This window comes from Temnothorax nylanderi, unplaced genomic scaffold (genome assembly GCF_030848795.1).
Source record: "Temnothorax nylanderi isolate EJ_2023f unplaced genomic scaffold, tnyl_v1.0 TNYL_tig0024_pilon, whole genome shotgun sequence".
NCBI lineage: Eukaryota > Metazoa > Arthropoda > Insecta > Hymenoptera > Formicidae > Temnothorax > Temnothorax nylanderi.
Window position 1 is genome coordinate 233222 of NW_027249086.1, and position 23475 is coordinate 256696.

The window sequence follows — 23475 nt, forward strand, 5'->3', positions numbered from 1 at the left end:
TCGGTCGTAAAACTCGATTCCTTTTGACGCGACGGTGGGCGACGATGGGCTCCGATAAAACTTCCAAAATGCGTATCGGAAGTGCGAGCGCGATCAACAAGAGAGCAAAATTACGCAAAGATAAAAAATTGTAGAGTTTTATATTCTTTTTTTTTTTAACTTTTATCTAACTAATACCACACGCATAAGAGCGTGCTGGAAATATTTCCGTGAACGCCCGGTACCCTCTCAAGAAGCTCCAAGTTGTTTCCCCTGTTTTAGAAGTTTCCTAAGACCAAGAGGAAGCGAGTTTCGTGTTAATCGCCGCCGGCTTTCGTCAGATCGTTAATTAGTCGGCCACCGCCCATTGCCGACGTGTCGGTCCAATTTTTTTTGACCATCGGTGCCACGCTGTCTGGCACAGCGACGAGAAGAAGCATGTTCCTTCCATTCTCGATGCGGAAACTGCACGCTATTCACACGTGAGATCATTCTCATGTTTCAATCGTAGAGACAGATGATGATAATAAATAATTATACATTACAAAATTAGTAAATAACTGTAAATTATCGGTATAATAATTTTAGAATTGCATTACACATGGAATCAATTTAATTATAGCGAATCCTATAATTATCCGTCATTATAGCGATAATGATTAATTATTAATAAGACGGATTAGAAAGCCAATTATTCCTGGAATATTGGAATATTTAGCAAGGTCCATCAATTATAATCTACATATCTAAGGTAAAATGGAATAAAATAATTCTGTACTGTAACAAAGGATCACATATTGAAATATAGACTATAATTAATAGACCCTGCTAAATGTTTCGATATTGAGAGAATAATCCGCTTTTTAATCAGCCCTTCGCGATTGATAAGAACAATAATACGCGAGCAGCAGAAACGTCACGATTCCTCCACAGGATTCCGAGAACATTTCGATGTTTTCTCAGGCACTCGGTCGGGCCTATCCGGTATTGGCGGCTTTTTGTTTTCTTAAGCACGATTCCACTTCCTTATTGCCACGCCCGGGAGGAAAAAAATAAGAAGAGACTTTCGGTGCCACGCTGTCTGCCATAGATAGGTTACCATTATATAGATTTTTCTTCCTGCAGCCGATGGATACACCGTGTAATCTGTGATAATCGAGTCAGTCAGATCTCGCCGTTAAGGGTTAAGGACCACCCGATCCTTTTCTGTATCGATCAATCGCGTCTCGAGCGACGCGCACCGAATCAGTTAACGCTGATCAAGTCTAGTAAGAAAAAAGAAAGTGAAGAAATTTTAAAAAATTCACAATTTAACATGCTTCTAACGATTATCTAAGATAGGGTTAATCGCGTACAGCCGCATATTATCATATAAAGTGTCGCGTATAGTCGAAGAAATGCAGCGGATAGTTGCCACGAAAAAGTAAAGTAGGACTTTGATAGAGTTGGAGCTTATTAGATTAATGCACTTGCGGGACTTGCGGGAGTGCCGATTACGAGGCGGTGCGCGGTGGCCATCTTGAAAGCGACCTCTCCGCAACCACCCTAGCCCGCAAGCGCCCCACTCGCCCCCGTACTTCCTCGCGGGGGCTTAGCCGAAGCTGTGCGATCGAAGGAAGGTGGAAAGGAAAAGGAAGGGTGGGATCGCCTGCGCGCGAGCGGGCGGAAAAGGCCAGAGAGGAAAGAGGAAATATCGACAGCGACGATGTCGGCGACGAGGACGACGATGACGGGGGAGAGATGGGTTTCTCTGTGTTTTGTGTAAAAACACCTCCGCGGGGTGACGGACTGTGGCATCAAATCAAACTGAATATTGCGTCCCGACGCTTACGTAGGCGGCTACCGGCGGTTATGTCCTCGTGCCCACGTAGATAGGTAGGTTGCTGGGTAGATAGGTAGGTAGGTAGGCTACCCCTACGCTCGAACGGAGTGGGCGGAAGAAACGTCGACGTCCTTCTCGAACGAGCGGAAACGAGATAAGACGTGCCGCCTGCGTAACGATCGATCGCGCGTGAGCGAGAACAATATTCGGTGAAAACAATATAAAGGGCACGATAAAGGCTCGAAAATACTTTATTTATAATTTTTTTTTAATCACCCTTTTTCTCTCAATTCTTCTCAGCTTATATTTCTGTACGGACAAACGCTACTGGCTGCACCACTATAGCGCATATAAAAAAATTGTTTTGGTAAATAATATTTAACACCCTGTCAGGCGACAAATCCTCGCTATCCAGTGACGACAAATCACGCTAATCCATATTCGCTTATCTTCGACGAATTCATCGTTTCCTCTTCGCGGGCAATCACAGGCGTGTTAACGCAAAGAGAAAGAGAAAGAGAGAGGAGATGAGCAGTGAGAGAGAGAGAGAGAGAGAGAGAGAGAGAGAGAGAGAGAGAGAGAGAGAGAGAGAGAGAGAGAGAGAGAGAGAGAGAAAGGGACGAATTCCTAAGGCATCTTCCGCCCACGTGCTGCAAGGGGAACGAGAAGAAGACGACCGCGCCGAAGAAGTAGGAGAGAAGAAGAAGCGTTAAACCGGAACGTTGTGGGGAGAGGGAAAAGAGAACGAGAGAGAAAAAAAGAAGTGCATCAACCCGCGCACGCGAGAGAAAACATATCGAGACGTAAATCAGTCTGTAATTAAAATTAGCGAGGGATTCGCGCTAAACGGCCCGGTTACATTTATCCGTCCGCGGTTCTTTGATGAGCTTTTCCCAAGAACGCTCGCCACGGTTAGCTACTCCTAACCGCGGCGCTCTGTCGGTTTTTCGGCATTCGCGCGGCCCACGGTTTACGCATATCCGTTGTCGCTTCCCTTTGATGTTACCTCGGCCTTCCGCCGCTTTTTCTCAGCGCCTGGTCCCCCGACGGCCGTGCTTCCTCTTCCTCGAGCACCACAGCCACCACGTGGGGAACCGACGCGGTGCCTGAACTCTTTAGCTTTCGATCCTTTGGTTTCGCACGGCTCGATCTCTTATTTCAATTATCGATTTGACGCTCTCTCCTTAAAACATACCGCGTTAGATTAAAGGAATTTATTTAAAGAAATTAGAGCGGTTCGGAGAAAAGCTGTATTTTTACCGTGGGATATACATATATTCTCTCGCAATTTTTGGGGTGCTATATATGCGTAAGTGTATTAAGTTTTTTCGCTTTTTTAGATTTACAAACTAAAGATCTGAAGGCTCGAGAATCCAAAGGTCAAAGAATTAAAAAATCCGAAAAACAAAAAAGAATAGAAATTCGCCCCTTGATAACAATAGCCACATCTCGTGACATGTGTAATTATATAAAAAATAGAAATCAAGCAATCTAAATGGAAATTTTATAAATATAAAATATTGTTTTTTTTTACGAGTACCTATATATTTAAATATTTAAACTAACTGCATTTATTACCAGTTTTATCACCCGATTTTATGTCTACTCGCGTCACTTTGAAATAATTTTCGTTTACGAAATCACCTTACTCGCGCGAGTACTCCAGCCACTTGACAAAGATGTTCTCAAGTCCTCGACGATTGAGAACTATTGCTAGAGATATAGAAACGTCATTGAGATTTTATGAACAACTTAGAGTCATTCACAATTGACTCTGTCATAGTCTTGTGGATTGTATCGGCGAGAGACATTTTAATGTTGGACCGAGTAACGTCAAACGTACGAGATGCTGATGAAAGCTAACTAAGATTAGTTTCCTGTCTCGTTGATAATATATAATAAAGCGAGAAAAATCATTTAACATAATTAATATATCCTAGTTTTTTTATTTATGCTGTTGAAATTCGCGCGGTGTTCAAAACGTATGTATGTGTGTTTTAAACCCTGTTTCTGTCGACAATATTTTACAATTACCGTTCGAACAAAGAATTTTCATTATTTCTAAACAAGTCACTTATCAAAACTTTCGATCATGCCATTTGGTGAATTTGGTCTGATGGATTTGCTTGTCGATCGTTCATAAACTGGATCGATTGTTAAGGTTGAGATAAAGATGAATTATTGATGGAACCGTTGACACGTCGCGTGGCTTTAATTGTAAAATTTAATCCGACGCCGGGGAAAAAATATTTGCGAGAGTTCTTCTGGCCTGCATATGCATTTCTCTCGAAATCGCAATCAATCGGCTTTGACCTTCGTCACTTCAGTGAATTTCATGGTTACATCGCGACAGCTGCACCTGCGTCAAAATCAATAAAACGTCTTTGTAAATTGTTTTTATAAGATGCATATAATCGTATGACTTCGATCCGTTTCCGCACGTGTCTTAAACCGATCGTTATTTTTCTGCAAACGCTGTCAATCTTCGAAGAGAAAAGAACGCAAAATGATAAATGATTTATTATGAAATGAATTAAAACAGAGAAACGCACAACAGATAGAACATATTTTTTGTGAAATTTGACTCTATAGGTACAAAAAATCTACTCATTTTTTTTATCTTTGAGTTTTTATCTTGAGTCAACAGACGAATCTGTCGACGAAGAACTGGAGTTGAACTGTCAACATATGAATTGAAATTATAAAAAGAAAAGACTCTAATAATGAAGGCTGTTGGACACACTTTTTTCAGTTTTCAATATGTTTTAAATCCTTCGAGGTAACCTTTTTTTAGATTTTTCTTTCTTTACTATTAACGAAGGAAATACTTCATGCAGAAAATGTTTCAAGCCGAAACAAATATTTTTCATAATAATAATCTGCCACGTTAAATAAATATGCAACGCAAAAACTTTAACAGGTTACTTTAAAAATTAATAGAACCATGAAAAATCAAAATGTAAACTTTTTAAATAATTGCAGAATGTGATGTCAAGACAAATATAAATGATACAATTATAAATATGATTGTAAACTATATATATATTATAACTCCTAAATTACAAATATACATCCTTGCATTTTTTCCGCAATTGTAGTATTTTCTTTTTGTTATAATTGTCATTAATTATAAAATGTATTTGGGTTTTTATCATCTATAATCTGGTTTCGATTTTTCACAAATACTTACAAAGTTGTGATCTAACATATTTTTGTCATGGAACACTGAATTTGTTAAAATATTCAAAAAAGAAGAAAAGAAAAGAATCGAAGAAAAGTTTTTAGATAAATTCTTCATAATACTCTCGGGAATTTAGACAACAGCTGCATTATGACGGATTGTGATGGATGATCCGGGGGATGTCAATACCTACAATTCCACAGAGATAATCCTTATTGTGCTAATTTTTATCTTTTTTTTTGTACAAGCATCAAAATTTGTCAAAATTTTATAGACAACAGACGCTTAAAGTTCCGGACGCACATGTATGGCACATTGTCTCAAAACGGAAGTAGTTGCGTATGCTCGGAGTACGTGCTTTGACTGCTTTCGAAAATTACACGCGAAATTATTGTATCCGAGAAACAATGGCAGCATGCGATTGTTTAAGATAACAGATCAAGTGACGAATAGAAAGAGCTAGTGCTGAGAAAATATCGCCGCGCTCATTGCATCACATGCGAATCTATATTGACTATTGACGTACAAATTACGTTGCGCGGCGAGGGAAAGGACAGAAACGTCGTTCTTAAACTATTAAAATTGAAAAATAAAATGCGTCATAAAATCGCGAATCAGTGCGAGATCCGGATCAAAAACAGCGATGAAGAAAAGAAAATGAATCGGGGGAGGATACGTTGCAACTAAGCGTGCTACCTGTTATACCAAGGTCACGCGGAAGATTCAATATTGATTCAGAAAATATACGAAATCTGTCCGCAAGAACAGGTCGTTGTCGGGATAGGGAGCTCGAGGTGCACGGTGTTTTTATTTAGTCTGGCGTTAAAGCGTTTAAGAATTCAAACTATAGGGCGCGGCATCTATCTCTTTCTCTTCAACAGATTGTTCTTAAATGGGTTATTAAAAGATCTCGCCAGTCCTTCGAGAAACTCGGAAATCAGGTCTTGTCGGTCTTGAACACCTGAGAACGTAAGGAATTCGAGGAATTTCGAGCAGATTGAAGATACAATGAAGACGCTAGTGGATTCAGCCTTCTAAAGAGCTCCTAGGATACAAGATGGCCGTCAGAATGAGGAATCAGACTCAAGATATTCCGAGATTCGAAGATTAAAGATGCAAATGCTCGAGACGCTAAAAGTTAATAAGTCAAGTTGCTGAAGAACCATAGATTTAATAATTACGCGGAATTTAGTAAAAAAATTTAATATAGACGAAAAAAGAAAATGTTAAAAAAATTAGATTTATGAATGAAATATTGATCATGAAGAAATTTAAAAATAAAAGACCGATTATATACGTATAAAAATTGTATATAAATCGAAGATTTGTTTTCTTGATTTGGCATCTCTCGTGTAGTATGATCTCTCGAAGGTAATTCTGATTTCCTTGGAGACCTCGTACGATACATTCGAAAAGCTACTGAATATGAATTGACTGCCGAGCCGATAACGAGATTGCGACGTAAGGCGAGCTGTAGGAGATATTATTATCGACTGAAAGAGGAATCTGTTTCGTTGACTGCAGCTCAAAGCAGTTTCCTTTCGACTTCCTTCTCGACTGCAGGTATCTCATTGTACGTTGGACGATATCGATGGACAGTAAAGCAGAAGATAGAACGTATTCAAAAGTGTGACCATATAATATATTCCTTTTTCAAATGCGCGTTATGATATTTCATTGATATGATATAATGATGTTAAATATTTTATTTAACGCAACCAGTTTTTATATTTTTAAGCAGCTACTGAAGTCATTAGCATACAACACGACTTGAAAAAACATAGTTAATTTTCGAACAATATATTAAAAATAAAAGAGTTTTTCGATAAATTAAGCTACACAGATATAAACCTTTTATATGATAAAACTTTGTTCAGTTCAGTTGTAAGTAGCCTTGTGCAAGCTCTGCTTTAACTGAATTACTTTGTGATCTTCAAAATTTTAAATAAGATAAAAGAAGATTTTTTTAATTAGATCGTTAGTCAGGCGTGCAACATTAATCAAATGGCCATAAAAGTAGTGGGCATCGAGAAACTATATATTTCCTTGTCTTTCACACTTTCTGCATCGCGCTGATACTCGTCCGGTGCTTCTCTCTATATGTCTTTTCGTCGCTTCCTTATCATCAATATTTAATGTGTCGGAGGATAGGGGCGCAGTCGAAAAATCATACGGAGGAGCGCCGGGCGAATGCGAGTGCGGGATGGAAGGCGAGGAGAGATACTTTTTTTGGTATCGGTCTCTCGCTCTTCGCTGGACGTCTCAGACAGATGGTTCACGTCCGATAGCTCGTAACGATACTCCGTCCTGTAAACACCGCGCCGACGGAAAAGAATTGTCCGCGCGTTGCGTGAGATCGAGGCGTGTCCCGTGCGTGAAGGTCGGTCTTCAGAATCCCCGACTCGTCGTGAACGTTTGAAGGTGGGAGAAAGAGTTGAGATTTATATCTTCCGGCTCGTCGCGAACACGGTTCCCGGAAGATGCTGCGCGACGCGCGAAAACCATTGTTGTAATTGATTTCATAGACGATATCGTACATACAAGTCGATTATCCGCTCGATTAAGCGATATTATATAATTCGCTGATTGGATTCTCATCTGAGTTTAGTAACAATCAGATCTTTAAATCTAACTAAAAACACAAATTAATGATCGAGTTAAATCCCAAGTTTATCAGTAAAAATTAAATTACTTTTATATATTCTTTTTTTCAAGTCAAGTTGTTTTGGTCCGATTCGTCTTTTGGTATAGACGCAAATGAATGAAAAAAATTGAGCTACTTTTAGTTATTCTTTTTATTAAGCTAAACTGTTTCAAGCTGGTCGTCGGTGAACGTAAACGAATCGAGCGCATTTAGCGGGTAACAATGAGTATCGGAACGCGGAAAGCTGAATCGCGAATCGACATCAATGATTCACGGAGTAAAAGCCGCGTTGCATTCGCGGCTCCTTGTTCTATTCCGGTAGCTCGAGCCTTCTAACAAACGGTCGTTAATGTTTAACGAGGCTGTTAAGCTCCGAGGCGGCAAGATGGCCGCAGCTGTAATGCTTCAAGTTCCATTTGGATCGTGTAAGAGAAAAGCAATGATAATTCTTCACCTCGTGCTTGCACAATGTTTGCTTGAAGTAATTAATCATAATTATTATACCCTTATAAGTCAATTGTTAATTATATGATGTTTGACATCATTAATTGATTTAACAGTATATATAAAATAATTATTGGAAGAACATTTTATATTAATATTATTTAAAAGATTATATTTATGTGTTAATATATTACAAATTTTATTTTATTTGTATATTATATTTTTTCTGTTTTTTTTTTACATGATGTTTAATTAGTACGAAGATACATATTAGCTTTGTTGGCCGCTACAGATATATAATTATTAGAAATAAGTTATATAAAGGTTATAATTTAGAACAATTTGAACGTGTTAAGATAAAAATGTCATTAGGAGACAACGAGAATACGCTATTAGGCTACGTCCGTAGTCTGATTCCTCGGATCTTCATTTTCATCAGATGTCTTATCTCGCGCAGCAGAAGTATCTTTCGCCTTGAGCACATCCGTGAGGACCTGCTTTGCGTCGATGAAAGAAAAAAGAGAGATGCCAGAGGAGAAAAAGTACGAAGACCCAGGACAGAACGTCAGAGAGATCGTGTCGGAACAACCCCCTACGGTAGTCAAGATCTAAACAGTAAAACATGGGATTAAGTGGGGTACACACGTTGCGTAAACAGCCGTGCTCTACGGGGGTGCGGCCACGAATAGTGAAAAATCTCAGCGCGTTCTTAGGGCGCGTCGCGAGATACGAGATCTAATCCTATAAATCACTTGGTAGAAGCAACAAACACGCCCGATAAATTATTACGTCGCTTATAGAACGGTTTTCCCGCGTTCAGGGTGTGCGGGGAAAAATGTCATCATAGTGATTCATTCATTTTTTTAAGTATATTATATTAGTTTTTTCTTAGCGGGATAATTTAATTACGACAATAGGACAAATCGGGACTTTAGATTAATTTAACTTTTAGCAAACGGAAACCGGATGCAAATATTTTGTAAATTCGCAAAGATTACCGCCTTTTCCTTTCTCCATTCCTCTCTTTCCCTCTTCTAGAAAATGTGTCACTAAGGACGTGAATAAAAAGCGGATCGATCTAGGACGCGCGGTGGTTCCATAAATTTCCACGACTCGTCTGCTCCGCTTTTCTCAAGCGCCGTAATTTCTCCCGATTTCTGCGGCTCGTCCTCGGCGCACGCAGTGTCTGGATCTGGATAGTGTTTCTTTTGCGTAAGATCACGGTGGAACACGCCGAGAGAGACAGCGAGAAAGAGAGGGAAGGCTAGCTCTCAAAATAAGACACGTTTATCCGGCCATGCTGGTTATTTCGGAAAGCGCAGGGTTCTTCTATACGCGGATTTCTGTCGAAAACCACAGATTCGCGCCGTAGGTGGATCGTGCACGTTACCTGAGCGCAACGCATCTGAAATTGTTAATACGCTGTTTAACCCTCGATGATAACGATTATAGTAGGAAAAGCCTTTTATTTGTAAATTTGCGGGATCTCATATTTAAAAAACAGAAATATAAATTGCGAGATTTCCGAATTTGCCGATCGGTAAATTTATGGAGTTAAAACTTTATAAATGGATCGTCGAATTTCCACGTGTTCCTGATGATCCTCGCTCCTGGCGATCTTCAACCGTGATATAATAAACCACGGGGAGAGATCGCGTTAGGATAACAAACACGGCGAGCGCCGCCGCGCCGTAGAAATCCGCGTCAAGACTTTCGATGAGCGTGACGAGAGGTGGAGATCGACGGTAGATCCGTGAAAATGCGTGAGGGAATTAGCGCGATTTTCAGTGGAAAAACAATCGGAAAAAGCGACGCGGATACTATAAATACGTTGTTGGGGCTATTGTCGTGGAGAAACTCGTCCGCACGCTCTCGGCTCGGCTTGACTCGGCTCGCTCGCCGCTGCAGCCTCCGGCGCGGCGCTTGCGAAGAAACACGTGAAGCTCCGGAGCCGACGGCCACCCAGGCCGCCATCAGACGCGCCGACGAGATTCTCTGTTTACACGATACCGTAATTTTATACCGTCGCCCGTCGATCGTGGTTGCCGCGCCGTCTTACGAACCCTCTCGTCGTCTTTTAGCGCGCATCCGATACGCGCGTGTTACCGCGCGGCGCGGCGCGGCGCAGCGCGGCGCGACGCGTCGGCTTCGTTTCGGCCATTCACAGATGCACCTGTTGACGGTTTCGTCTTACCGCGCGTCTTGCCGCTCCAAAATTCATTTGGAACGTCACCCGGAATTCGCTAACGTTTCATTAGCTTGCCCTCATCACGCGGCTGTTTATTGATCTTTTTCCTACTCAAGCATGCGTGACAAAATAGACATAAGTATAAACAATATCGCACAATTTATATTGCATAGTGAAAATATTGATTCGGCTACCAGTGACGTAGATACATTCTAATGCAAAATTATGTAACGCAATATCTCAAATGGAGATAGTGTGACGCTGGAAATAGGAGAAATTATAGAAATAGAGGAACGTGAGAGAATGCTTCGTTGTGCATTGTAAATTCGCACGATTGCGAATTTACTAATCCACGATGCCACCCCAAGTTGCGCATTTATATGTGCCATGCAATCCTTTGCAATCTCGATCGAGGCTTGACGTCTCTCATCCGAAAAACGGAGCTCAGTTTCTCCCACGAGAGCTTCCCCCGTTAATTTCTCGTGCGGAGCCGCGGTGCAGTTTAGAATATTAAAATTCCTGTGATCAGGTGCACTCGAGCCCGGTTTCTTCGTGGTTACGAGTCTAGAGCTTTATCACTAGATCACACTGCTCAACAAAACAATATAAAGTTATAAGAATACTGAAACGATAACTTTTAGAAAAGAAAATGTCACCACAGAATTATGTGGATAGCAGAATAGTTTACCCTTCTTTTCATTTGGAAGAACATTTTTCCCGCAGTAAATTTGCATCCAGCGGGGAGGGCGGCATCTCATAATCGCTCTCGGAAGCAGCCGGGGTAATTAAAAGTACCGCCCTGTCATATACGTATAAACGTGCGGAAGCCGCCCTGACCGTAATCTCTGGTTCCGGCCTGCGGTTTTCCTATGAGCACACGTGCAACCGACACGGGTTTTTCTGGGGTGGTCCCGTTTTTTAAGGCGCTTTTATTTTAAATAAAGCATCCACGACCCTCGCAATAAAGTCGCTCGAGTGACTACCGATCCGCCGCGCCGACTGCAGTTCTTCGAAATCTTGCTGGAGTAGCAATAAACACATTTTTTCGTTATATCGTAAGCAATTGACGAATAATAGAAAACAACGGAGTGGTAAATTATGTCGATACATTTTTTGCAGCGTAAAGGCCCCCGCACAATGAAAAATATAAGGAACAAGGAACAGATATTAGCGAATAGAAATAAGAAATCAGGAATAAAGCTGGTGTAGGCGCATTAATACACGGCTTCCGATAGGTTAAAAATCTATTGCCTGTGTTGTGTTATTCCCTGTTTCTGTTGCCTGTATTTTTCATCGTGCGTCCAACTTTATTCTTGATTCTTTAGTCCTAATCGCTAATATCTGTTCCTCGTTCCTTATATTTTTCATTGTACGGAGGCCCTTAGAGTCAGCAATCCAAGTACTTTGTGTACAAATATTTGATTGTCACCCGAGATGTGCCACGCATCTTCCCACTTTCCTCCGGTTTTTATGGCGGAAGCCAATTTACTTTCCCTTGGAGAGGCACTTGAGGCTGTCGCAGAAAATGTCACGGGAGGGCTCGAAAGTAGTAAAACGGTAAACAGGCGGTGCCACGAGGGCTGCTCTTCGGTTTAAAGGAGGAGGAGAGGAGCGATCATCACGAGGACCAAAACACTTGACTTTCAACCCTTAAGACACGAGACCCATTACTGGCGCGTAAGCAGTCTCCACTGATTCCAGCCAATGTTCGTTTAAAGACATTTAAATACAAGCGTAATTATAACATGGGTATCCTTTTTCTTTTCCACAGATTTCTCTTCAGAGAAAGTTCTCTTTACGTAAAAAAAAGTTCACAAATTACTAATATCCAATCTTGAGTTCTGAATTTGTATTCTTTGAAACAATGTTTTCGAGTTACAAGATGTGAAAGAATTATATAAGATTTGAGTTTAACTTAAGGACAGTTTTAAAATTACAATTGACACAGACTGACAAAATTAATAATTTATGTATTTTTTTAAAGATTAGGTCCCGTTAAAAAGTAATGTAAATTTTTTAATAATACGTTGTTAAGAAGAATCTTTCAATTTTTAAATATTAAACATATACACATAAACATATAAGAAAGCTAAATATAAAAATAATTATTGCAAAAGTATGGAGTAAAAAAATGAACTTATTTTAGTATTGACGAACAAAGATTATATTCGCGTGCCGACTGATTGAATTAACTGATTGAATATTCTTGTTTTGTATTGAAGTAAACCGTTTTTTATAGAATTTCTGAAGTTCCGAAGAACTTAAAATGAAGAATCAACATCGGTATTCGTTATCCTAATTACAGCAGACGAGCCAAGAAAACGGATGAATGACGCAGATCGCGAGAGAAGAACTGACGCTCTTTGCAGAGAGGAAGTACGAAGACAGAGACAAGATGGCCGCGCTGCTCCTCTTTCGTCGGCTCGTTTGCTCTAAGGCAAACAAACTCCTCCTAAGAATTCGTGGTCTACAGCATCCACCGTGTGGTTTAACATCTTCGGCCATCATTTCTCTAATGTCCAATTTGGCTGATAACAAATTATTGACAGAATAGATCTACTTGCTCTTTGTCTTCTTTCTCGGACGTGATTTAAAAAAAAAACCTGCACCATCTGATATTTAGAAATTAAATATTTATTATTGCTGCAATCGAGTATGAGAGGTTACTGATCTTTGTTACAAACTTGAGTAAAAGTTTCTAAGTTAAAGATTGATTTCTTATCTGGTAGGTGACTATCAGTTATTGCAAATAAATTCTATAGAAGATTCTAAATAGATTTTTTACATGGTAGACGATTATTATAAGTTATTAATTATCATTGCAAATAAATAAATAAATTTTATAGAAATTGATTTATCTGATATGTTTCGTAATTTCATAATATCTCTGCTTTTTCTTTTAATGGATACACACACACACACACACACACACACACACACACTCTCTCTCTCTCTCTCTCTCTCTCTCTCTCGATGGGGGGGGGGGGGCACGGCGAACTCTCGTATTTTACGCGAGTAAAATTTCCTTTTTACGACCTCTCGAAAGTGCCATCCCTTCCGGACTAGTCTCTCAAGGATCGCAATAAAGTGAAGCACGTGGAACAGAGCGCCGTGATAAGGCATGAACTCTCTTTCTGTCGTTGTTCGTCATTCGATACTCGGTCACGCGTGAAGGCGAATAAACATCTCGTCCCGATCGATCGACATTGACACTTCGATCACTGACTGTCCTCTTTGGTATCGAGTGACGATTGCCTGATGAGCATCGTTAGAAGACGTACACACGCAACGATAACTCCGCCAGAAAATTATTAGCCTTCACAGTTAGAAGAAGAGGTCATTAAAATTTTCATAGATAAGTTAATATCTGAAATTTCCGATCAGGATCTTGGAATCTATATTGATTGGATATAATGTAAATCGGATTATCCGCACTGCAAATCCAAGTGTGTTATTTTAACTGAAGCTCTTCTCACACATTTCTTACCGTTTTAAATGACGTTATTTAACACGGTTGAACGTATTAATACGATTAAACGTGTTAATTTAACACGCAACAAAACATGTAAAACGAGCTTCAGTCAAATGCATGTAGAAATCTACACACTTGGATTTACAGAGTTGCGTTTAACAAGTAAAGAACCGATCTTTCGGACAGGATGTTTTCTAATCAGATTCTTCTAAACTTTGTCGGATTATTTGAAATCTTGACGGGTTTTCCCTCGATTAAGAAGACGTCCTTTGCCCTTTATTATATCGGATTAGCCTAATCTTTTGATTGAAAAAAATGCGGTTTTTTTTCTCTCGGTGATCGTATTTAAACCACAAAGGCAAAATATATGTGATAATTCTTTATCCACTACTTTAAAAGAAAAAGAATGTTCACTGGATGTCTGAATAATGCACATATATTTGAAAATGTTATCTGTATTTTAATTTATTAGTTTATATATATTTCGAAATAATATATTTTTAAATTCTCGAAATCCTCACGGAAAAGAGACCGTTTAAAAGAAATCCAGACGGACATTCAGTTAATTATCTTCTTCTAGATAAAATGTCGAAAATAAAATTTGAAGAAAGAAGCTTTAATTGAAACACATAGACGATATGCTAGCAATAAATAAATAAATAACTTTAATTATTTGTCGAGTTTAAAGCTTTATAGCAGCAATATGTTGGCTCCGAATTTGAAGAAAATCGGCATAGGAGATTTTCACACGAAGAAAAAATTGGCGTTTTACGACGACGACGCGGGCGACGACTCTGTCGTGAAACAGCTTAAGGCGGTTCTACGAACGGGCGGAGCAAAAGCCGCCGTATCCCGTTGGCTAAGAAACGGACCAATAGCTTCCTTCATCTTCGCGTCGTATGCATTCGCGGCTGTGCATCGCGCGGTTCCGAAGACGGATACATTACTCATCGTAAGTATACAGATAGCGATATCCGACGAAGCAATACTCACTTGCAATTTTCAAGCAAACTAAGTACGATCCGCTTGTGCAAAGGGTATTGGCGAACGCTTCGTTTACAGTTTACTTCGTCGTGGGAATTTTCATTTACGTCAATAAACTGGCGTTAAATAGTCAAATACATTCGCAATATTTTGAAATCAATGTATACGTGAATACTTTAATCAATCTGGAGCTAATTTTTCCTCTATGGAAATATATCAACAAGTTTTTAAATAGATCTTAAGTTATAGCGATTGGATATTTCGGCGAAGTATAAATAGGTAAACAAAATCTTAAAAATTAAAAATTTAAAATTTAAATAGAACTTTAACATACTTTCAGATTTTTAATTCGAGAATTATGAAGATTTAGGATTGATGATCTTGGAGCGACTTGGATATTTTCGCAAAAGGATAACATTGAATAAACATTATAAATTATAATTTTATCAAAATATGTTCAGATTGTATTTTTGATCCGTCATCATCCACTAAAGCGACGGCATATCTTGATTATTATTTATCTTTGAATGCAATTATCATGATGGAGCCATAGAACCACATAAATTAACGCAATTTAAAAAAACACATTTAAAGTTTCGTGATATTTTTAAGACCACTTTTAGACGTTTTTTGAACTTGTTTACTGTTCGTGAAAATTACATTCTCTCACGAATGTCAGTCTGATTTGCATCTTCAACTTTAGATTCCACTAGTGAAAAACTAAGTGAGCATTTCCGAATGTTTTCGAAATTTTGAGGTATCCCTGATGATTCTTAGACCGGTATTCACAATTCGTTCTTATATTTAAGACCGTCTTAAGTACAATCTTAAGATGTTCATAATCACAGAGCCACATTAACATTTTAAGACATTACTTAAGACGGTCTTAAAATAAGAACGGGTTGAATATGGGCTTTAGACGTCCTTTGGATTCTTTTAGTGTTCTAAAATGATGTATTTGTTTATGCGGGTTCTTACAAATATTTCTTCAATTCTTAAGGTGTGCACTTTCACCTCGTTTCAAGCGATTATCAGATCCTATCCCATTCTCTTCTTGCAGCACCGAGGATAATTGTAATATCCTTGTAATAATTGTAACGGAACGTAATAAGCCATACGATGTCACGCACCATCGACTGACGAATCCGAATAACGCCATTACGCAATTCACTTCCCCATAATTCCGTGACGACCGAAGGAGAGAAGACGTTGGAGCCAAGGGCGGTTCGGGACGCCATTGGGCGCGACATTCGGCTTTTCGTGAACATCAGCCCACGGCCAATCCGAGTCTCGGGTGCCCGACTTGGTCCGGACCGCCCACGTGGGGGGACGCCCGTTTCTGACCCTGTCACGCCGCGATCAACGTCATCGACGCGGTCCAGATTCCGCTCCCGTGCCGTGCGAGGCGAGCGGCAGTCATCCGAAAACACTTAGCGGCGCATCATAGCGACTCGAGCCCCGACGTAAGCCTGTTACGCGCCCCGACGAAGCGAGTCTAAATAATTGACCCCTCCGCGGCGGAATCGCGCAAACAATTTACATCCGACCGTGTAAATATCCGCGACCTCGGCGTCGCGCTTACTGGAAGGCGGCGAAGGTCCCCCTTCGGCGGCGACCGGGGGTCGTTGCTCCGCGGAACGATGGGATCCTCGATCGGATCGGCTCGAAGTTGATTTTCGCGTAAAACACATCGCGTAGCGATAAGAAGGCCGGTTCTTTGTGCGATCTTTCGTGTTACCGCCGCGCGTAGTGTATTCGAAGATTGTGGTACCTGTATCGCGCCGTGGAAATCCGAAAGATATACTCGCGTGTAGAATGCTCGTCACGGGCGGACTTTGACGATCGGGAAACCAGAGCTCGATGGACCAGAGCGTGATCGTGCCGTCGGTGCCCCGCGACGTCGGCGCCGACAGCGTGCGGCTGAGCATGAAGAACGAGTCTGACGCCAGCAGCCTGCACCACCAGCAAGAGCAGACGGTCGTCGTGCATCCGAACTCGTCGACGGTGGCCGCGCGATCGGCGGTGCTGCCAATGGGCGCGGGTAGTTTGCCCCAGGAAACGAGCTTGGAACCGCTCATGTGCAATCCGACGAGCAGCGAGATGCAGGCGAGGAAGCCAGGCGCGCGACGCCAGGAGAAGCCGCCGTACTCGTACATCGCGCTGATCGTGATGGCGATCCAGTCGAGTCCGGGCAAGAGGCTGACCCTCTCGGAGATCTACTCGTTTCTTCAGCAGCGCTTCCCGTTCTTCCGCGGTACCTATCAAGGCTGGAAGAACTCGGTGCGCCACAATCTCAGCCTGAACGAGTGCTTCATCAAGCTGCCCAAGGGCCTGGGCCGGCCCGGCAAAGGTCACTACTGGACCATCGACCCGTCCACCGAATACATGTTCGAGGAGGGCAGTTTTCGGCGGCGACCACGCGGCTTTCGGCGCAAGTGTCAGGTGTTGAAGCCGCAGTATACGCAATATTACTCTCCGGGCGCCGGTCCCGGAGTCGGCGTGCAAACGCCCGGCCCGTACGAGAATCTGCCCGGAGCTGGACCCGGCGGTATCGAGTACGCGAACGGCTATCAGAACCAGTATCAAAACTATCCGGAGTACGCGATGTACGCGCCGAGCGCGGCGGTGTCCGCCGATTGGGCGTACCCGGAGGGTCCACCCACGACGTACAAGTCCGCGCCGCCGATAGCCGAGGTGACCTACAAGACCACTGAAGTCACGTACAAGACCGGCAGCGAGTCGACCCCGTCGGTCTACAGAAACGGCGAGCTGGTGACGTTTAAAAGCGAGCCCGGTGCTTTCGGCGCCCGCGGCCAGGATCAGCTGACGACTTACAGGCCGCCGGCCGACGGATTCCCAACGGTAAAGGAACATCATTCTCAGCATCACGCTGATTACAAAGACGAGGCCATGATGGGTTACAAGTGCGCCAACTCGACGCCCACCACTCAGGCGCCCGGACAGGATTATTATGTCGGTTACGGCCTCGCGGGGGTCAACAATGCTGCCGGCCACGTCAACATTGCCATGCAATCTATGCAGGAGCAACCGGGTGGTAACAGCAGCCCTCTGACCAACGTCAGTTCGCCGCACAGCGGATGTCAGACTCCTGCCGCGGACCACGGTGAGTCTTCGCGAATCGCGGTGCATCTTCGCGGTATCTTCCATTCTGCTGCGTACATGCGTATTTTTAATCGCGTTATTAATTGCCAAAGCATTGCAAATAAGTTATAATTTCTAGAACGGCTTTTTTGTTCTTACACTATTTATGTGAGTTTAATTTTTATTAATTTTTAAATAACTTACATTTAAATAACTTTTTAGAGAACATTATAAAATATTACATGTATATACGAGATAAGTCATCTCTGAAGCTTTAATGATATACAAACGGACTAATATTAAGTCCTAAATTATGTAATTTTTAATAACATAATAATACGAAAATTGTAATATACAAAATGTGTAATGAAAATAGAAAAAAACTTGCAAATAATGAAACATGGAACGATCTAAACATGAGAGAGGCGTAAGATATTTACATGCAAGCGATGATTGAAGATAATGCGAGGACGTGGTCAGAAGCGATCTACGTTGTTGAAAATTTTTTCAAAAGTGCGAGTTGAATAAAATACGAGACCGCAGAACATGACGCGTACAAATGCAACGAAGCGAAATCGTGCCTGTGACCTTTGAACTTTCTTTGCATCGCGAGGACAACGTTGACGGGTCCGCGACGGGCGCGTCATTCAGGGGCCATCTGGAAAATTGGAGACAGTTTACGATCTTTCAGGCGCCGTGTCCTGCAAAGTGAAACCACGGTACGACTATTCTTTCGAGCCTTCCATCCTTCCTCTATAGCTAGAATTTCATGGGTATACCAGGTCAAAGTTCGTCAGATGCGTAGAAGAGGTAAAGTTTAATTAGAAAAACATAATTCTCACTCGATCCACTCAGCTTGGAATTATTCTCATGTCCGACCACTTTGACAGTATATAATTTTAATTGTACGAACGTATCTAATATTACCTCGATTTAATTTAATTCTTTTTAATTACATATATGATGCTAAATAAATATGTAATGCCTTAATAATATAATTATATCTGCAAACATGCACGACTTTAAATATAATGAATCCTGAGTACTGCGTTTAATTTCACACAATTCATTTCAAAATAAAAAAAACATATGACAAAGTGTATTTAGATAATTTGTGTTAGTAAGAATTATAGGATATTTAGATAATTCTAATTGGGGGGGGGGGCGGTCATAATAGCATGTTAAAAAGATTAATATCATGGAATACACAGGATGGGTGGATACAGTGCACGTCGTCGCCGCTGACAGAAACGATTAACCGTGGCGATGTTCCTGTCACGCCTATACGGCGCTTCGGGCTCGTAACTTGTACCTTGTAACTTAACACGTGTAACCCGCCGTAAGACCGAGACGTCGAGGCGCGTCGTTTCCTTTTCTCGCGAGATTAATTTAGCCAGCGTCTGCGTCCGACAACGCGATAATAAAACGCTCGTTAACACCGCGTTTTATGGCAACGGTAACGAAACACTTGACAGTTTTCCCTATATGCGAGGCAAATATATATATCGTACTTAATATCATACCGGACTCGCGATATCTTATTTGCAGCTTATGTAACTGTACGTAAATTTTCTTAGATTTGAATGTTCTGTGTCGTTGTAATATTTTAGCAAGAAATAATTTCTTTGGCGAAGGCGGTATGATAACTAGATAGACGCATCGTAAAAATAATCACAAAACACCCGTAAAATGCAGCTTTTTGCCTCTTCAGCGTAGCCGCGTGCTAGCAAGTGCGCGCTCGAATCTTTTATCGCCTAAATATTTATCGGAGGTATAAACGAGGTGACTTAATTCGGCCTTAACCCTACGGAGAACGGAGCATCGTAATATTTACGGTGTTAACTTACCAACAGCATGTCGAGATCCGCAAATTGTTCATTTAAACCCTCGTAAGTCTTCGGGTCAATCTTAAATTCAATCTTTTCGACAATTATCTGATCTGATATTTTTACAAATCTCGAATAAAGTTGCAGTATTTCTTGAAGAAAGCTACATGCTTTTTAAGCATAATAGGGTTAAAAAATGGTCAGATTATTTATTATATATTTTGTCCTCTTCTGCAAATTAAAAACTAACACTTAACATATATCTGAAAAAAATTCCATACGTATTTTATTTATATGTAATTTGACACCACGCGTACAAGGTACCAAATTTGAGCGAAAGCGAAGTATACCGGCGAAAAATGTTCACCGGCGTATTTCTACGGTTCTACAAATATCCCAGTTTGCGAACGGCCTAATCTCGATTAAGGAGGGTAAGTCTCTTCCCTCTGTATCTCGATACAACGCGGATCGACAGGAGATAAACGCCGCCACCCACGCTTCCTCCACCGTGCACCGCAGACTTCTTCTTCTTCTTCTTGTTCTTCTTGTTCGTCTTCCGTCAGTCATAGTGAAGTGTAAACGAGATCGATCCACACAGACGCCACGTAGGCACGCCTTTTTACTCTTCTTACACGCCGCGCTCTCCGTATATTTCTGGAGCGCGATCTCTTTGCTTCGAACTATGGCCTGTTGTGCCGGTATTCGGTTAGAAGCGACTTCTGTGCTCCTTGAAAGCCAGCATCCTCGCGCGGGCGCTGCCGAAGAAGAGAAAGAGAAAAAGAAAAAGAAAACGAAAAAGAAGAAGAAGAAATGGCGCGAGCACAGTCGAGAGCATTTGGATCCACGGAGAGGGATTTTTGACTGGCAGCAGCGCCATCGGACCACCCACGTGGACGACAGGCGTCGCGACGTCGAATTGAGAGAACCGATCTTCGAGGAACGAGGAATGACATGACACAATTTTGAAATTTCGAGAAACCACGAGAAAATTAAGATACTGATTCCCAAGAAAATAATTCTCAAAGGATTAAAAATTGGAATATTTCAGGGAGCAAGAAAAGAGAAAAGGACAGAGAGAGAATTTTTGAAGGGGGATCAAGCGAATCCGTGATCCACTTGTGAAAAGCAAAAATTAATATGAGGATGCGAAAGAGAAAGGAAAAAAACAGAACAAAATCGAGACACGAGTGAAGTGGTCGCTCGAGAGGAAACTACTTGAGAACTGGCGGAGCTTTAGATTTATGGATGCCTGCCCAAGTACCAATTTCTATCGTGAGATCTTTCGTTTCTTTCCACCGTTACTCTTATACCGCATGCAGTCTTAAGTAGCAAAACTGGATGAAATCTTATCCGGATACGTAGACTGTTTGAAGATCGGGATAAAATATTTTTGGAGTTCACACTTTATGTTAAAATGAAGAGATATTTGCACGAGTACGTATCGTTGACCCTTGAGTTATAAGCTACTAAATAAGATTACAAAATATCAATAGCCGATTTTAAGTGGATGATTTTAGATTGAGGTATCAACTTTTTAAGGCAGCAATTTAATTGTATTTTCGATAAGAAAAAATTAATCCTAGGTTGATAAGAAGGTTTTTCTTTGTGAAGTATTCTTATGTGAGAAAGATACGTAGAGAGCTTCGAAATAATTGATAATCTGCCGATCTGTTTCAGGGATAAAAATGCAGTGCGCCAATTCCAGTTCCAGTTCGAACAGTTCTGGCGGCGGCATCGTTGACCGGAAGCCATCCTATTACGCGCACCCTGGAGGCTCGGTGACCTTGAGCTCTCTGAGCTCGCTGGGTTCATTAAATCTGAGCAACATCGGCGGTCTGAGCATATCCAACATACCTGGCACAGTTTCCACGAATATTCATCACGCGTCGACACCTCCGCCTACGACGATGTACTACGATCAGATCAAGTACAGTATGTGAAGACGTTTTTTTTTTTCTGAAAAAAAAAGAGAAAAGTCAATAAACCTGTAAACTTGTTTTTTCGTATCGAAACTTTCGTATCTCGAATGTTGAAGCGCTTCGCATTTTTGTGAGCAAGAATTGGCAAATCCTAAGTTAAATTCTCTCATTACGGTGCATTCCGTTGTCGTCTCTTCGGAAACATACGCAGAAAGTGGCAATTTTTAGCTATAAATCTTGAATCCTTTAGTTTGCTTTTATCATTTTTCTTCTCTAAAAGTTATCGCACATATTTTCGAATCGATAGGCGATTAGACGATAATTTCAATAGCCAAGACTAGCTACAAAAATTGATACTTTATTAAGTTCGTTAACATTGATTTACCTTACTTAGAATTGAAAGACACTGATTTAAGTACGCGTGCACAGTTCTAGAATTGCAGATTTTTCAAGATCTTCGTAGTCGAGTTATAATGTATTCGATTTATAAATCGATGAGTAATATACGCGAAAAAGGGACAACTTGATTCTCGATTTGCTTGAATAAGCGAAGTATGTAAAAAGAAAAATGTAAAATATAGTTATGGAAAAGAAAAGATACCGATCGATCGTAGCTCAAGCACGTATAACGCGACGCGCATCGAGAGATACGTCCGCTTTAAAAAAACGTGAATGCATCTCGACCGTATCCTATCTGTATTTATGATTTATTGATGTAATTAATTTAAGTCTAGGATGCTGAAAGTAAGTCTGTAGAATTAAATAACGTTTGCTAAGAAAATTTTTTGTTGATCTCTTCGTTGATTTCGTGCCCGATTTTCCATCCCAATATTATTCAAATAGATATGTACTTAATGAGGTAACTGCTCATGAAACAATGGATTTTAATAAACAATTTTGTTAAATTTTACATTCAAAAAATTAAAATACCGTTTTGAGATGTAGGGTAATAAATTAATAATTGTAAAAAAACACAGTCACATTTTATAAAAACACTTCTACGTTTTGTCGCAAATAAGAATAAATGTCGCAAAGTAATTAAAAAGTTGTAATGATAAAATTTCAAGAGATTATTGAAACATGTAATTTTTCAATGACGCTTGGAACATAGTAAAAATATTTTTTAAAAATTACAACTGTGATAAATTTACTGTGATTTTTAACTATGATGATTAAGAACATCAAAATAGATTTGCTCGAGACAAGGGAATTGTGACGTCAAGGGGGTGTCATGCATGCTATAAATGCGAATGATCCAACTGAACGGCAGCCCTACACAAGTCATTTACGTCACAATGGTTTTGCGGTGACGATAGCAGTTTGTTGATATCGCGGAAGATTCCTCCCAGATATTTACATTGCCTCGACTGGCAAATTCCCCAATACCAGTCATCAGACGGTTCGGAGACGTATCGTCATCGGGTGACGGATGAACTCGATGACTCGGCTTTCCAAACTTCGAGCGAGTTTTCTTTTTTACTTTCTTATAACATTTAACAAATTCTTGATTCTATATAGGAAAAATACAAAAAAAAAATAAAACACTGCGATCAGTGTTCTGCAAGAAATTAAATACGCTACGAAAAAAGAGATATTTATTCACGAAATAAAGATTGCGCGATTCCCGCGCGAAAGGATTTGTATCTCGAAAACGTCAGATTTCAAATGTTGAGGTATTCGTAGACGGACAGGATGCATTCGTGAGCGACAGACAGCAACATGCTGCCGTTAAGAAACTCTGCGCGCCACGTTTGTTGGAAGGGCATGTTTGCCCGCCATAAAAGTGACTGCGGCGGAAGGCTTCTTCTTTTTCAGCCTTTTTAGGTCGACGGTCGCGCCTTATTTGAGCAACAGCGGAGAGGAGAGAGGTCCGTCACGTGTTCAAAGACACCGACCTCGTCGTCTTTTGGAAAA

At 40.9% G+C, this 23475-nt stretch overlaps 1 protein-coding gene across 1 annotated transcript; it reads left to right on the forward strand.

The window, feature by feature from the left end:
- The first annotated feature begins 16108 nt into the window (after positions 1-16108).
- LOC139769701 (uncharacterized) lies at positions 16109-21710 on the forward strand. Its single transcript, XM_071700985.1, has 2 exons — positions 16109-17838; positions 21320-21710. Exons 1-2 carry the CDS (start codon positions 16575-16577, stop codon positions 21580-21582), a joined length of 1527 nt encoding a protein of 508 aa, XP_071557086.1. The 5' UTR covers positions 16109-16574; the 3' UTR covers positions 21583-21710.
- The last annotated feature ends 1765 nt before the right edge of the window (positions 21711-23475 follow it).

Coding starts and splice junctions, on each gene's coding strand:
- LOC139769701 (XM_071700985.1), top strand. CDS start 16,575: ATGGACCAGAGCGTGATCGTGCCGTCGGTGCCCCGCGACGTCGGCGCC. Junction 17,839..21,319: donor GACTCCTGCCGCGGACCACG/GTGAGTCTTCGC, acceptor GATCTGTTTCAG/GGATAAAAATGCAGTGCGCC.